The sequence below is a fragment of the Sebastes fasciatus genome, chromosome 3, assembly GCF_043250625.1.
Source record: "Sebastes fasciatus isolate fSebFas1 chromosome 3, fSebFas1.pri, whole genome shotgun sequence".
Taxonomy (NCBI): domain Eukaryota; kingdom Metazoa; phylum Chordata; class Actinopteri; order Perciformes; family Sebastidae; genus Sebastes; species Sebastes fasciatus.
The window spans coordinates 27,307,474-27,323,019 of record NC_133797.1 but is presented as its reverse complement, the minus strand read 5'-3'; the positions used below and the strand labels follow the sequence as shown (position 1 = coordinate 27,323,019).

The window sequence follows — 15,546 nt, the reverse complement described above, 5'->3', positions numbered from 1 at the left end:
TACAGAGATACCGAGAGAGGGAGAGAAAAAGGTCCTGCACTGAACTTCAATTGACTGCTTAGCTTCCCAAAAAGAAAATCAGGGTAAAATGTTGACACTCCAGAGGTCAAAAACAGCAAAATAATCACCCCATATGTTGATCTTTTGGGTGAATTTGATTTACACTTATTTTATACATTATGTATTGCCTCCAAAAAGCCAAATGGTGACAGCTGGAAATCATTAGTATCTGGTATCTTAGCATTAGTATATTATCTTTTCATTTAAAGTGATATTTGTGATGGAATTTTCCATCAATTCCTCTCTTATTGGTAGAAAGGTCAGAGTGTTTGTCAGAGTGTCCCTCTGTTGACATTATTGGGTTGGAGTCCTGTCTAGAGGAGCCACCGTTATCTGTACAGCTGTGCCTGTAGTGGAGACCGTAGAGCCAGTCGCTAGGGCAACCAGGGTCAGAGATGCCAGAGGAACGGAGTAAGTCAAAACATGATAAGGGGTAAGACACTGAGCACCAGGGAGGAAGGACAGAGTTGTGAGGCCTTCATGCAGAGAGCATCTATTGTGGAGACCTGACAATTCTCCTTGATCAAGCTTCAATAAACCTTCTTTTGTAAGACATCATCAGCTCCGGACCTCTCCCTTCCAAAGATAACTTGTGTATCAATTATTCCATCACAATATTGATTCATCAAATTCACCAAATTTAAGTCTACTTATTACTACTAGGCTACTTAAAAAAAGGAACTTGGAAAGATTATCCTGGCAAAAACAAATCCACCTGTTCTTAAGTTATAAACACAGAGGAGAAAATAATTTATATCAAACTTAGAAAATGGATCACCCGAAAAAATCTTGCTTTCTGGCTTGCCTTTCAGAGCTTCCGTAGTTATTACTTATTAGGTGTGTAATTTTGAATGTGTGAATCAAGTGTAGTGTAAACATAACAGCAAATTTGGACAACCCAAACATTGCTCTTATGGATGACTTATAATTCAACTGTAAAACATGAATAAAGGGTGCCTTACTTGAAAGAGGAAGCGTGTTAACCATGTCTAATTACTCATTTCTTTTTTGTTTTGTGAATATTTGAAGTTGAAGTGTGTTTTGAGTAGCTTGTGAAAATGTGTGAAACTTGTCACATGAGACATTTAGGATATAGATTATTGTCATAATAATCAGTCCTGCTCCATGTCTTCCATTCATCTCATTCATGTTTAATGTTTCCTGTTTTACTTTGTTACTCATCTCTCGTCTCAGATCACTTCACTTCCTGTCTTTGTGTGTTTTCCCGCCAGTTTTGATTGTCTGCCTCGCCCTGATTAGTGTCACCTGTCCCTCGTTAGCCCTGCATTCACCTGCTCACCTGTTCTCACTTCCCCAATCACTCTTTAACTACATACACCTGCCCAGCTCCTTTGTTCCTTGTCAGTTTGTCGTTGTAGTAATGTGGTATTCTGTCACCTGCTTTCCTGTAACCTGCCTGTTGGACCGTCTGATGATTTGATCTCTCTCACCTGCTTAAAATCACTGATTTAACTAATCCTGCTGCTTCCTCAACTCTCTGACTTTGGGTCCAATCAAATCCCTGTTTGAGTTTTTCCTGCAATGACAATAATACACCATTTTGGCCACTAGATGTCACTCTGTCATAAGACTGCTCCTGAGCCACTAATATGACAAGTGTTATGATGAGTGAGATGATGATTAACAACAAGACAAATATTTGTCACTATTAACAAGTATGTTCATCCACTGATCATGACAGCAGGAAGAGAGTTCACTATTGCAAATGTCTTTTTAACATTTTCTCATTATAACACACTACTGCTCATCTGACAAAGCACTTTCACATCAGTGGACATGTTGAAATGTACGTGTTATTCTGAGCAGTTACAGTTTTGTGACGACTGGGCACTCTGCTGATGAAGATCATGTGATATGAACAAGAACTCCAGGAAAGTTACTAAATGGACCTTGAGGTGAGTTAACTATCCATGTGTCAATGTCATGATATGGCTTTTAGTAAGACCATATTAGCATATATCTTTCATACAAGTCATAATTATCATTACAGCAATTGGAGTACTGTGTCTGAGATCATTAGCACTTCAAGCTAAACGCTCTGCGGCCAGAGGTGGAAGAAGTAATCACATCTTTTACAAGTAAAAGAACAAATACAACAGTATAGAAATTCTCTGTAAGCCCTGACAGCCCTGCATTGAAAATTTTACTGCAGTAAAAGTACAGGGTGTAGGATTTGGCGGCATCTAGTAGTGTGGTTGCACATTGCAACCAACTAAGTACCCCTCCGCTCACTCCTCCCTTTCCAAGACTGCGGTAACGTGAGCTGCCGAGTGCAAAACCGTGGTAACGCCGTTCGCCTCGCTCAGAGGCCATCCTTACCTTAATAACACTACTTTAGGAGCAACGGAAGTCAGACGGCGCGTGGCGGTACCACGGTTTAGCACTCTGCGGCTCACATTACTGCAGTTTCACAAGCGTGTTGGAGAAATACGGTGACCTTCAGGTAACGTAAAAAACATGAAAGTCTCTCATGGCGGAGCAACATGGTGGACTCCGTGAAGAGGACCCGCTCCCTATGTAGGTATGAAGGGCTCATTCAGCTTACAAAAACACAACAATTCTTAATTTCAGGTGATTATACATTAATGAAAACATAGTTATTCCATTTCTGCTAAAAGATCCCCCGCAATGCTACACACTGGCCCTTTAAAGTACTCATTACGCAGAATAACCAATTTCAGGATATATTATATACTTGGATTTATGATTATTGATACATTATATTAATTAATGTGTCAGCATCACTTTAATTTCACAGCTGGTAAAGGTGGGGCTAGTTTGAACTCATCTACGTACTGCTTAATCCATAATAATACATCAGAATCTATTTGTTAATTGTATTTTGTGTTAATGTTGTGAATCTGCAAAGCAACTCCTAACTAAAGCAAATAAAGTAGTGGAGTAAAGAGTACAATATTCCCCTCTGGGATGCAGAGGTATTTATATAGAGGTATAAAGTAGCACAAAAGGGAAATATTTAAGTAAAATACCTCAAAAGTGTACTTAAGTATAGTACTTGAGTTATCATACTTATAGTTACTTTCCAACACTGCCTATAGGTGAGGGCAAGACACATTATTCTGTCCTTAAAATACTAATTTAAAGTGATAGTGTGGGTATTTTGAAGTGGGGTTGTGTGAGGTGCTCATCTATAGTCAGTGTATTACCAACAGTAGATGGCGATAGATGCAGCCCCAGCTTGGAGAAACAGACAGGAGTACCAACACAGGAGCAAAGCAACATAGCGCTGTGGACGGAGCCGACAGCAAAACGTATTTTAGCCACCTAAAAGAAAGGCTCACCTAAAAGAATCAATATCTGGTTATGTGTACGCTATATTTAGAATATTTTTACTGCTTTATCTTGCCGTCAGAGAGCCCTTTCCGACGGGGAACTGAACTGAAAGGGAAACTTCTCGATGCTCTCTTCAAAGCCGGGTGGCTAAAATATGTTTTGCTGTCGGCCCGTCCACAGCAGTACATTGCTCCTGTGCCGGTACTCCTGTCTGTTTCTCCAAACTCGGGGCGCCCCGACTGCCATCTACTGATAATACACTGACTATGGATAAGTACCTCATACAACCCCACTTCAAAACCCAAACTATCCCTTAAGTGTACTAATGAGCCATAATTGTCCCAGTTGCTGCTGCTCATTAAACACCAGGGAGAGAGCAGCAGACAGCTGCACCACTCTGGGTCCTGAGGATCAGATTTGAGTACCGCTGCTCTATTACTAGTCTGTCCTGCTGTAAATCTCCAGTCACATTAAGAAAAAACGATAACCTAGATGCTGAAAGAGTCGATACATCATAAAACTTAAGAAACCTTTGGGGAGGACCCTGTTGATTGTGTGCCACGACAAGCATCAATCCTCCTCTCTCCTCCCCGTTTCTAAAGCGGGACCTTACAGCGACTGGTAGCTGTGGTTTTTGGCAAACAGCTCCAGACTGAAGAACATCCAGTCTAATTACATGTTTCTTTTTGCACGGTTGAAATCCAAAGTGAGGTTAAACAAGGAATTATGTAATCTAATTTTAGACCCGACCATACATGGACATCCGGGAAACAATTATGAGCCTCTGGGAGGAAATACAGAAGTCTTTCTTTGGGCTTTCTACTGTACAGGCTCCATTTCCAAGAACAAGTTCAATAACATCATGTAACATTGAGGATAATAGGTTACTAAACATGATTTAGATTCTTAATAAAGTAGTGTATTCAGCCTTAATGTTCATGTTTGACTCGATTTGTCACAAGTTTAAGCCTCCTTATTAGAAAGATGATTTTCTCAGAGCAAGGCATGACATCTCACATGCTCCTTATAATTATTTACTAGATAACAATAAAACTCAAACTATTGGTGGATTAGGTAGTAAAAAAAATGAAGATAACATCCACTTCACCGGAAACAAGCGTGACCCCGTCTGGCCCTCCTTTTCCCTCTGAGTGGGCGAGCTTGTTTTCCCAACAGGCCACAAACCATATGGTGTAGTATGCTAAACTATATTTCACTGAAGACTTGGGAGGGGGTGGAGGACATGTAGTGGCTGAATGAAACAACTAGTGTGTGTGTGTGTGTGTGTGAGTGGATATGCAACCATTATCGTGCCAGTGTGTTTGTTTTGAGCTCGCACTCCGGAAAAAATACACCTTCTTTGCGTGTCGACAGCAGAGAGACATCCGGAAGGAAGTGACGCAATCGTTTTCATTCAGGTTACTTATAGGCAGTCGTCCTCGGGGTTTCCTACAGCAGATCCACACAGCGAGCTTTCACTGCTTCAACTGTCAGCTTTCCATACGTGGCTCAGAATAGGAACCGGTATCTTCTGTTTGCTGCTACAGACACTGAACAAGGACCACTGACAACATTTCTCACACCAGCTCTGAATCTAACAGACAAAGAGGTAATTGATTGACTTTATAACATCTTATTTACCATTTAATGTTGCTGATTTGTTACTATTGGTTCACATTATTCCAAACTTTCATCGCTGTTAAGACTCTTTAAGTTGTATTGTTAGTGCAACAAGTTTCTGTTAACTTTTTCTTTACGTGTTTAGCAGTTTAAGTGCAAGAGCAACTTCATGTTTTGTATTTTTAGATTATTTATAAATGTTTTTTTATGTTTTTTATGATATTTATTATTGCAAACCAGTTTAGCCCAAATTTCCCTTGAGGAACTTGTACAGTGAAAGAAATTTTAATTTTAATTGAATCACAATATTAATCACATATGGTATGTCTGTTACAGAATGAAGGTTACCATAATCATGTTTTGCCTGATGGGAGCAGTTCTTGCCAACCCAGTAAGTATGAAAATGAGACAATTAAGACTTTTCAACGTAAACATTCTGCAACTTAATGCACATTTTTGCAAATATATCAGCTTGATGCTGCAGATTAATTTACATAATATAATAATTGTATCAAATTTGTGACAAAATGACCTAGAAAGTACAGTTTCCAACCTGAATGGCATCAGAATCTGTGTTGTGCATTTTCATACATCTTTCTTTTAAATTGTTTTTTCCAAAACAAAAAAACATAAAATAATGACAGTAATAACATGACAATGGAATTATTAATTGTAATATGCAATTTAAGAGCACTTCATGTGGATCCACATTGATCAAGAAACCACCATCACGTAAAATATGACCTATGACCTGTGATTTCTTTTCAACAGATTTTCTTCAATGCCGTTTTGGACTCGAATGAGCTCGACTCAAACTCGGTGAGTGTTTTCTGAAATCAGTCCTCTCTTAAAGCTATATCACGTTAAACTCTTTTGCAGGAACTCGACCCTGTTTACACATAAGTCATTTGACTGCAGGCAGGCTGTGCTCCTCTGACACAGTCAGCAGAAAACAATAGTTGCGGTTACTCTGAGATTCTCCAGACCTCAAGACAATTCCCATTTCAGACACTATTGTTTATTATACTGAACGTCTGGACCCATGTGTGCAGCAACAGCTTGAATGTGATGAGTGTTGGTGTTGCAGTTATAAGGTGTAATTAAATATATTGTGGTATAGTGCTTATTTTGGTTTTCTTTCCCCAGACTGAAAGTGCGTCTGTTTCACAATCATCGTCATCATCATCATCATTGGAAAATGACACCTCAGAGCTTCAGGTAAAGTATACACTTATTCCAGGAAGGAGGAAATTATTATTTTTTGATGCGGACGACTTTTTGCAATAACAGGTTTTCCTTTTTCTGTTGCAGAGCTCTGAAGAAAATACCTCAAATCAAGTAAGTTGTTTTGATTCGTCAACCTCCTGCATGAGATCTAATCATTTTGATCAAATTAATCTGACAATAGGTCCGTAAATGTGTCTGAATTCACCTTGTATAATGTTTTATTCACCTTGTATAATGTTTTTCTTTTCAGACTCAGAGTTCAGAGTCACAATCATCAGAATCATCAGAATCAATTGAATCATCAGAATCATCAGAATCATCAGAATCATCAGAATCATTAGAAACCACGTCAGAGGACAAGGTGGGTTGTGTCATCACTCTTGTTTCACTTTATTGTTATCACTAAGCTACAGTTATTAAGATTCTTACTATTTATGACATTAATATTTCTCAAATATGTGTTTTTATTTAGAAGATATTTTCTGGTGAAGGGAATATTCCTGAGCAGATCAAGACCTATTTTAAAGCAAACTCTCAGGTCCATTCTTACTCAACTCGTCAATCTTTAGATCTCCATCCTCCTAAATTTCTCACTAGTAGAGGTCAATTTTGGATAAGATTTAGGGGTACAAAATTATGGAGTAGTTTTTCACATCTATCAAAAAACTGTTTATCTATTAAATGTTTGAAAAGATGCTTAAAGGGTAATTTATCTGCTGTTTTGTAATGGCTTTTCCCCATGTTGTCCATGTATGGGTTTTTTTATAGTGTTATGTATAATTACTATTGCTCAGGAGTCAATGTAGATGTTTAAACCAATATCCCCCTCGCAAACATACACACACGCACCTTCTTTCTTTTCTTTTCTGATATATTTATTGTTATTGTTGTTGTTGTTGTTATTATATAGATCTTGTTCTAATTGTTTGACATCACTATTACATAGTCATTATTTCTGTATATTAATCTCTATAACATTGTGAAATTTTAACATTGTTTAGGTGGAGGCTTCAAATAACCCCATGGGTTTTTATTTGCCTCTTCCTGCACTGTATATTATTTATTTAGTTATTGTTATGTTTGTGTAGTCTTAATTTGTGCGAAATAAATAGATAAATAAATAAATAAATATTGATGGGTTCATAACCTCAAATTCATCATTTTAGGAGTTGTGGATGGAATAGCGCAAACTCTAATAATAATTTGTAAAAAGTGTCCAGAGAAGTCCAGTAAACATTTACATTACTAAAACAAAAGAAATACTGTGTTGCACTCTCCATTTTGAAAATAAAATGTTGAATTATTTCCTAAAACTGTATGTTTCTTTTCCACAAACAGACTTCAGAGGAGAGTAACAGTCAATCAGATGAGGATGATGGGGTAAGAATAATTAAATGAAGTATTTTTGTCAAACCTAGTATGTCGGCCAATTGTTAATGTATTGTCCGACATCCTTCTGTTCTCCACTTATAGCTCATATTATTCACTGTATTTCCACAGAGCGACTCTATGGATGAAACCAGAGATAACAGCATGGGCAGTGAGGAGAACATGCGAAAGGTGGGATAAAAAAAAAAAATGTTTTTAAACTATATCTTGTATTAGCTGATATTAAAGTTTAGTAACACTATTTGCTCTGCTTATTCTCTGCATCAGAACTGGGTTCAAGAGCTTGCAAGCATCCTGAGCGCAGAGGACAACAGCAGCAGCACAGAGGTCAAGGGTCAATCAGACCAGCTGCCTGAGAACCAGCTAACTCTTTCCTTCACCAGCAACATTTCCAACGCAGACCTAGCGCTGGTGGAGAATCCCACCGACAGCAGTGACACCACCAGCGACAGTGCAGACACCAGTGAAGTTACTGGTGTCCTCGCCACTGACAGCAGTGAGAGCACCAGCAGTGAAAGCAACGAGACTAACGAGACCAGCGAGACCAGTGACAGCAGTGACAGCAGTGATGCCAGCCAGAGCGTGGAGGACAGTAATGCCAGCGACAGCGCCGAGCTGCAACAAATCAAAACCCCAGACTGTGTGAATGGAACCCTGAGCTGTGAAAATGAGGAGGATTTCTTCGAGAATATAGGAGACGATGCTCATTACGCAGTGGACAATCTGATGGTGCCAGATGAGGATGAGAGGGAGTTGAGTCTAAGGAGATGATGGCATGCACTTGTGCAGCTCTATATATTTTACCCCACTATGAACTACTACACCATTTAATGACCTGCGTGAAGACTTCAGGATGATATTTTTGCTCTTTGCCCATCGCTTCTGAATGTTGAATTTGGCATTATAATGTTACCTGCAACTCATATTGATTTATATATGTGTGATTATTAATGTGATGATGATGTAGCCTAAAAGTATTTACTTTGTTTTGATAATAATAAACAAATAATATATCCATGATATTGGGTGCTTGCATGTTTTTATATAATCATTCACACATGGGCAGTAGTGGAAAGTAACATGTAGCCTATGTTTACTTAAAGGGACTGTTTTTAACTTCTTACACGTATAAATCAATCCGGGTCGGTGTACCATGCACGTTCGCGTGTGACTACGCTGTTGAGAATCAGACTCCAACACAAACTACACGGAAGCACCAAAACCGCAAAGTTATATAGGTCGGAGTTAGTAACAGTTAGTAGCTCTGAGAATATCTAGTGAATGTACAGTGGACCTTTATGCAGAAATAAATGCTGCAGCTCCTCCAGACCAACAGAGGTTTCCTGTGTCTTGTGAAGTGACAGGGCTCCGCAGCGAGTTACTTTATCATCTTCGACCGGGTGCCGGTGTCCCCTGTTACCTCCGACCACGGTTGGGAGGCTGGGGCAGGAAAAGCCAACACTAGGATCAGCATTGATTAATGCTAACATTTCTGCCAAGCAGGTGAAATATAGAGTGATGTTGTGGTTTTAGCTGATGTGTGTCGCCTCACTGTTTTGACGGATGCTAGCTCACATTCAGGTAGCGCGTGCACACGGGCGAGCGCGAGCAACAGGACGCTGACTTTCGTTGACTTAATGGCCACAGGTGTCGCTGTTACAACCAATTTCTGATTCTCACAAACAGTCCCTTTAAGTAGTGTACTGTGGGGTACTGTAAAGTTTTGAGTAGGTTAATTTCCAATTTCTCCACAACATTTTGGAGGTTATGTACAAAGCATGTGCTCAACTCTAATTATAATTTGCCATAGTTAAACAGTGCCCAAAAATAGGCCTATTTAAAGTAGTTCAAATGAACTCTGTGTCTGCACTTGTAATAATATATTCAGTATATAGTTATATATCAGTATTTTCACAATGTGTCACATGGCCGGTTAGCTCAGTTGGTTAGAGCGTGGTGCTAATAACGCCAAGGTCGCGGGTTCGATCCCCGTACGGGCCACTCATCGCTTTTGTACCTGACACTTTTTTTTGAGAAGTAACAATTTAGCACAATTTGATAACGTATGATTAAATACTTTACGCAGGAGCAGGAAGTGCAAAGCTCAAATCCCGGAGCTATGTTTATGTAGCCTTGCCTGCATAAAAACTCCCACTAGATGGAGACAAAGTCAACAGTTCATGGTATTTTAAAGAATCTGCAAACCCTCACTGATGTTTTCAATTCTGGCTGATTAGACCTCTGCTCAATTTAACATTAAACGGAACCACGCTGGGAATTACATAATGTCATCAAACTGATACCACATAACATAATCAGCCACAATAAGTAATAACAAGTGTGTGAACGTTTTTTTCTAGCTACAGGATAGAGCTTCCCAAACTCTAAAATTAAAATATACAAGTATTAAATCAAATTGAGCAAACACAGGTGTTGCACTATCAGGGAAGACATGATATCATTTTGAATTAATAAAAAACAAGTGTTCAGTTTTTAGAAAACATTTAATACAACATATTTAGACATGTGAAACATTGGAACAAAAGATGCAATAGTTGGGATTTCCCAGTCCAGAGATTTGGCAAAAAACTGATGAAATCCAACATAATTGACATATATCTTTAGAGACACTCTTCTTAAACCTGGTGACAACTAACAAGTTGAAAATGCAACTACAGCTACAACATTGTGTTCCGGTTAGGGCTGCACGATTATGGCCAAAATGATAATTAAAATTATTTTGATCAATATTGAGATCATGATTATTTATCACAATTATTCATTAATTTATTATTATTATTATTTATTGCACTTTCACATTTAAATAAACAGAGCACTGCTTTCACTTATATGTTGTGCTACATTCCTGCACAAATCTTTGCTTCAAAATAAAGATTTATTCTTATTCACAGTGCATCTCCCAGAAACAAAATATAATTGTACCAAAACGTTTAACCCCAAATAAAATCTACAGAGCACTTCAATTTGTGCTACATTCCTGCTAATTCACAAATTGTTAAATCAAAATAACACTTAAAATAAGGTTCTTCTTCACCTGAATTCAGTGCATTTTCATTTTGCCCATAAAATATACAGTATATTACTCTTCTACTCTGGACTGTATCATTCAGGGAAGTTTTTCACAGACTGCCGCTGTCAGGTGCGCGCGCAGACAGCTCCCCTAAAGTGAAGCCAAAACATCTCGATTGCACCCTGGTGGCTGGCTGGTAGTTTAGGAGGCACTTGATGAGCACACATTTTAAATGTCAATATCGCAGTCGATCATGTTCATTTAATTGTGGGAAGCCAAAATTGTCATCGCAATAAATATATTCGGTTAATCGTGCAGCCCTATTTGCAGTCACATAATGACTTCTTTTTTTTAATATAACCATAAATCCGAATGAACAGGCAAAAATAATGCCCAACACACTACAGTCCTATGTTGAACCTATTATCATCTGAGGCATGTATTCCTTTTGAGGTCACTTTCTTAGCTGGGAAAGTGAGACTTCAGGTGTTCCTTCAGAGCTGGGATAGTGGGAATCTCTCTGTGACACATGTGACAGCGGAGAGGTAGTTTCAACATCTCGCTGGTTCCTTCATTCACGGTGACCCTTCCGTTTGTTTCAAGCATCTGAATCACATCTGCAGATAACAAAAAGGGTAAAAAAGAAATGATTTGTAGTAATAGACACAATGTACTACTGTGGTACGTAAAGTTAACAACTCATAAAACACCAACATCACAACAAAAAATTTAATTTGCTCTCACCGTGAGACTCCACGAAATAGTCGGTTGTGAATGAGTTCCAGTGCTTTTTGTTCTTTAAACAAGGAGAGTCGAAGTCTTGGCTGATCACATGGAGGTGCACGTGACTGTAAAAGAGAATATACACAAATGTGTTAATTCAAATATGTGCTGATCCTCCTCCTCATGAACTTTGGCGTTGAATTTGCATTATAGGTAAAACAAGTTATTTTGCATTTAAAAAGGACTGTACCAATGCTTTTCTTTTAAATATCATTTTTCAAAGCTTTTTAGACTGATGTATTTGGGTGATTGACTTTAATGCACACCATCAGTGAACGGCTTCTGATTTCTGTCTAAAGTGAATGATCCAAAGCATGCTTACTATTTTGCATGTCATACCTTGCGCATATTGTGGTATTTACTTTCAGTCTGCAACAAAAACGTTTACAATCAAGGAAGAAACGTATTCGTGGAAAATGTTTTCCAGTCACTGTATTTTCTCTTTTTTTTCATTAAGCCTATAACTCTTACCTCCAAGTGGTAATTAAAGTTTAAAGTTGCAGCACACAACACAAAAAAAGTATGAAGAGGAGTTGAGCTCTGGGTAGATAATAATTACGTTTTTCAAATTGCCTCTAACGCTACAGCATGGGACTTGCTTTGGATGTGCTGTGTACGGCAGAGTGAGGGAAGTGTATTTGTACAGCACCTTTCATACACAAAGACAATATACAGTGGTTTAAATCTATTTAAAGCAAGTAGGGAATAAAACATTAAAAACGCAAATTAAAAGGCTGAAAATCATGTAAAAAGGAAAAGAAAGATAACTAAATACTCAACAGGTAAATACATAAGTCCAAGGTAGAAAATGATGCAGCGGTGAACATAAGGTGGACCTTTGAGTTTAGATTATTTTGTTAGATATAATAAACTGTCCTGTACTAGCTTGTACTGAAAACAGTGGCTGTCTATAAGGTGGATCAATTAAAAACCTATAATGTGCTTTAGAATATAGCTGGCAGTAGAGTAGACTATACAGGAGTACAGTATTTGTATTAAATGCTGAAAAACCAGTATGCTCTTTCATTGTAATAGCACCATTCCAACAGTGATTACGGACCTCATACTGGGGATGGCATGGTACCCTATGCGGAAGCGTAGCGAGCTGGCGTCTGGGCACTGCTGAACCATCTGGTCAGCAACTTGCTGCATGTGTTTCACCAGGTCGCAGTGCTCCTCGCGTAAGGCCTTCAGGCTAGGAATGGTCTGCCACGGAAGGACCAGCCAGTGGTAGCGAGCTTTGGGGTATTTATCTTTTATCACCACTACTTTATCATCCTTGTACACCTAGAGAAAAGGAGACAGTGTTTTTTTTTTTTTTTACATTCTCAGTCAGACTTAAACAATAAAGTCATGCAGTCACAAATCCAGCTGGGATCCAGATCAGTTAGCATCACACTAACTGTAAATCTTTTTTTTTACAACAGCTACCTGCATCTTTGGGTCTTGCATTGAGGTCTTCAGACCTTGGCTCCAATGTCCGAGACTTTCCTGCAACAAATTTAAGGTAATATGTTTGTTGTAAATTATAACGTACTCATACCAGCTCTATAGAAAATACATACTATAAAAACAATATGCACACACACACACGTTCCTCCGTCTCTTACACTGGTTTTTGTAGCTTCTCCATGGCTGACTGACACAGAGGACTTTTCTGTCTGTTTGACTGCTTTCATACTCGGAGCCTCTCTGCGGCTCTCTCCGCCCCCTGAAGCCGGCTCTCGTGGTCTTTTGGTGCCGCCGTGGTCCCCGGTGAGATCCTCCTTGAACTGTACAGTGTATGGGTAGAGCTGATTGACTATATGAAGCTGCTGTCTGGGCTTCATTTTGACCTCAATGTCCTTCCCAACCACCACAGAGTCTACGGAGGTCGGGTTCGAGCCCAGCTTTTGGAATAAAGGCAGGAGAAGAAACACAGAGTGGTAAATAAACAGTGGTAGATTACAAGTAATTAACAAAACTCAGCATATCAAGTGCTTCATAATGTCTTATGAGTTTCACTATGACAAAATTAATGTTCTTTATATTTCTTACCTGTTTAACTTTGACATAACCTTTGTTGCATTCTGCTCTCAATGCAACTGGTTGAGAAGGGATAACATTTGCACAGATTAAAGTTTGTTTTTAATACTTTTATGAGATTTTAACTGAAAAATGTACATATATAAAAGAAACAAATCTGCAGTCCATGACAATTATTTAAACAACACTGTACACAAAGACCATAATTGCAACAGACAGACAAGGTATTAAGGATTTTTTGTTAACAGGGGATTCAATTGTTGCAATTGTTTTCCTTAGAAAAAAAAGAAAATAGAAGAGAGGCTAAAATCGAAAAATTGCATCTATGTACCATATATGGTATTGGGTTAATATTAAAATGTAAAAAAGGTACAAAGTAAAAAAGTGTTTATCTTTTGATTTGTGGAAATTATGAAAACAAAAAAGTAATTTAATCAAAAATAAAAAGATACAAAGTAAAAATGTGTATCTTTTGATTTTTGGAAATTATTAGTGCATTAGTACAGAGAGAAATTACTACAAATTTAATCAAAAATATATCACACAACTTTACTTTGTAAAGTACAAAATATGTGCAATATATGAAGTTAACTTCTGCTTGTGACCTAACTGTTACTGTAAATTGGATGTACATCTCATGAACATAAAACCATTTGTTACTTTTAAGAAGAATTAAAGTTTGACTCATGATGCTTAACTGGGTGACATTTCTGAATAAACTTTTATGACATTTCCATATCTTGTCCCTTGTTTAGGTGTTGTAAGCTAAATTTGATCGCAGCCAGTGTATCAAACAGAAATGTATCTCTATATTACCTTGCTGCCGAGAGCACTTTTTGTCTTTAATAGTCGTTTCTGGACCTCGACCCAGGACAACTGTCTGTAGGTGAGGTAGTCGAATGGGTTTATGAGTGTCCTCCTCGCTGATAAGCCAGCAAATTGGCATTTTATCATCTTATGTAGCTTAGCTAATTAACATTTACAAATCTGTTGTCGCAGAACGTTGCAGAGCCACCACGCTTTGTTTTGGTGACTTGTCTCTAGTGATGTTTAGGTCGTGAACGAGCCGGTTCTTTCAGCCGGCTCTTTTAAGAAAACGATAAGAGCCGGCTCCCGTCCGAGAGACGTTTTTTTTTTTTTCTTTACTTAATTCAAGGCAGAATGATAGGACGATCTTCTCCGCGCCATGGGAACTCCATACACTGACTGTGACCGAAGGTTGTGTTAATGATGTCCGTGCGACCAATCATGTGATGAACAGACAGGGATCATCCGATCAAGGGGCGGCGCGCTGACGTTCTACAGGTTCAGAGCAGGAGAGAGAGGAGGAGAGAAAGAGAGAGAGGAGCGCGGTGCGCAAATAACAGACAAGATGAGTGACAGTCGGAAACGAAGCAGCATGTAAAATTATGGTATTCTGGAAATTATAAGGTTTAGTAAAATGATATTGAATAATTTAAAGGGACTATTTGTAACTTTCAGAAATGCTTGTTAACAGCGACACCTGTGGCCTTGAAATCAACGAAAGTCAACGTCGAGCTCGCGCTTGCTCGCTCTAAATATACCTGAACGAGCATCGCTCAAAACAGTGAGGCGACACACGTCAGCTAAAAGCACAATATCACTCTATATTTCAGCTGCTTGGCAGTAATGTTAGCTGACCAGACAAAGGTCTCTCCATGAATCACTGCTGATACTGTGTTTGCTTCTCCTGCCTCAGCGCAGGCTCAGGCAGCGGGGCTCCTCAACGAGTTACGTTATCGCCTCCCGACCGCAGCCGGCAGCCGTAGATACACTGGTACCCGGTCGGTAACGAGACGACAACGTAACACGTGGAGGAGCCCCGTCACTTCACAAGACACGGAGAACCTCTGTTGGTCTGGAGGAGCTGCAGCATTTATTTCTGCACAAACGTCCCCTGTGCATTCACTAGATATTCTCAGAGCTAAACTAACTCTCCTGCAGTGTGGAGTGAGCGCGCGTTCACGTCTAGTAGAGGTGGAGCGAGTACGTGAGAACGCGCGCTCTGTCTGAGTGAAAGTAAGCAGGCAGCGGAGACAAGGCTCCGGCCACACGCGAGCGCGCATATACGAACG

At 39.0% G+C, this 15,546-nt stretch overlaps 2 protein-coding genes and 1 non-coding gene across 6 annotated transcripts; 2 read left to right on the top strand and 1 right to left on the bottom strand.

The window, feature by feature from the left end:
- The first annotated feature begins 1,474 nt into the window (after window positions 1-1,474).
- Window positions 1,475-8,629, top strand: scpp1 (secretory calcium-binding phosphoprotein 1). Of its 3 annotated transcripts, XM_074631399.1 has the most exons (11): window positions 1,475-1,976; window positions 4,794-4,984; window positions 5,332-5,386; window positions 5,767-5,814; window positions 6,142-6,213; window positions 6,307-6,333; window positions 6,473-6,514; window positions 6,551-6,583; window positions 7,561-7,602; window positions 7,723-7,782; window positions 7,879-8,629. In XM_074631399.1, the coding sequence occupies exons 3-11, from the start codon at window positions 5,333-5,335 to the stop codon at window positions 8,380-8,382; spliced, it is 882 nt and encodes a 293-aa protein (XP_074487500.1). In that variant the 5' UTR covers window positions 1,475-1,976; window positions 4,794-4,984; window position 5,332; the 3' UTR covers window positions 8,383-8,629. The 3 variants fall into 3 exon arrangements, with proteins under 3 accessions (XP_074487500.1, XP_074487498.1, XP_074487499.1); XM_074631397.1 differs by having other exon boundaries at window positions 1,482-1,976; window positions 6,473-6,583; XM_074631398.1 differs by lacking the exon at window positions 1,475-1,976 and having other exon boundaries at window positions 4,777-4,984; window positions 6,473-6,583.
- Window positions 8,630-9,538: 909 nt separating this feature from the next.
- On the top strand, window positions 9,539-9,612 carry trnai-aau (transfer RNA isoleucine (anticodon AAU)). Its single transcript has one exon. It is a non-coding gene; the product is annotated as a tRNA-Ile (tRNA).
- Window positions 9,613-10,096: 484 nt separating this feature from the next.
- Window positions 10,097-14,494, bottom strand: aptx (aprataxin). Of its 2 annotated transcripts, XM_074629982.1 has the most exons (7): window positions 14,267-14,494; window positions 13,463-13,509; window positions 13,036-13,314; window positions 12,857-12,916; window positions 12,486-12,712; window positions 11,387-11,490; window positions 10,097-11,259 (listed from the first exon to the last, which is right to left on the bottom strand). In XM_074629982.1, exons 1-7 carry the CDS (start codon window positions 14,394-14,396, stop codon window positions 11,105-11,107), a joined length of 1,002 nt encoding a protein of 333 aa, XP_074486083.1. In that variant the 5' UTR covers window positions 14,397-14,494; the 3' UTR covers window positions 10,097-11,104. The 2 variants fall into 2 exon arrangements, with proteins under 2 accessions (XP_074486083.1, XP_074486084.1); XM_074629983.1 differs by lacking the exon at window positions 13,463-13,509 and having other exon boundaries at window positions 13,036-13,197.
- Between the last annotated feature and the right edge of the window lie 1,052 nt (window positions 14,495-15,546).

Bases quoted from the DNA above. Each gene is read 5' to 3' on its own strand.
- scpp1 (XM_074631397.1), top strand. From the start codon at position 5,333: ATGAAGGTTACCATAATCATGTTTTGCCTGATGGGAGCAGTTCTTGCC. The intron at 6,214-6,306 runs GTAAAGTATACA...TTTCTGTTGCAG, and splicing joins ATGACACCTCAGAGCTTCAG to AGCTCTGAAGAAAATACCTC. The intron at 6,334-6,472 runs GTAAGTTGTTTT...TTTTCTTTTCAG, and splicing joins AAGAAAATACCTCAAATCAA to ACTCAGAGTTCAGAGTCACA.
- aptx (XM_074629982.1), bottom strand. From the start codon at position 14,396: ATGCCAATTTGCTGGCTTATCAGCGAGGAGGACACTCATAAACCCATT. The intron at 13,315-13,462 runs GTAAGAAATATA...TTATTCCAAAAG, and splicing joins GTTATGTCAAAGTTAAACAG to CTGGGCTCGAACCCGACCTC. The intron at 11,260-11,386 runs GTGAGAGCAAAT...TGTTATCTGCAG, and splicing joins CTATTTCGTGGAGTCTCACG to ATGTGATTCAGATGCTTGAA.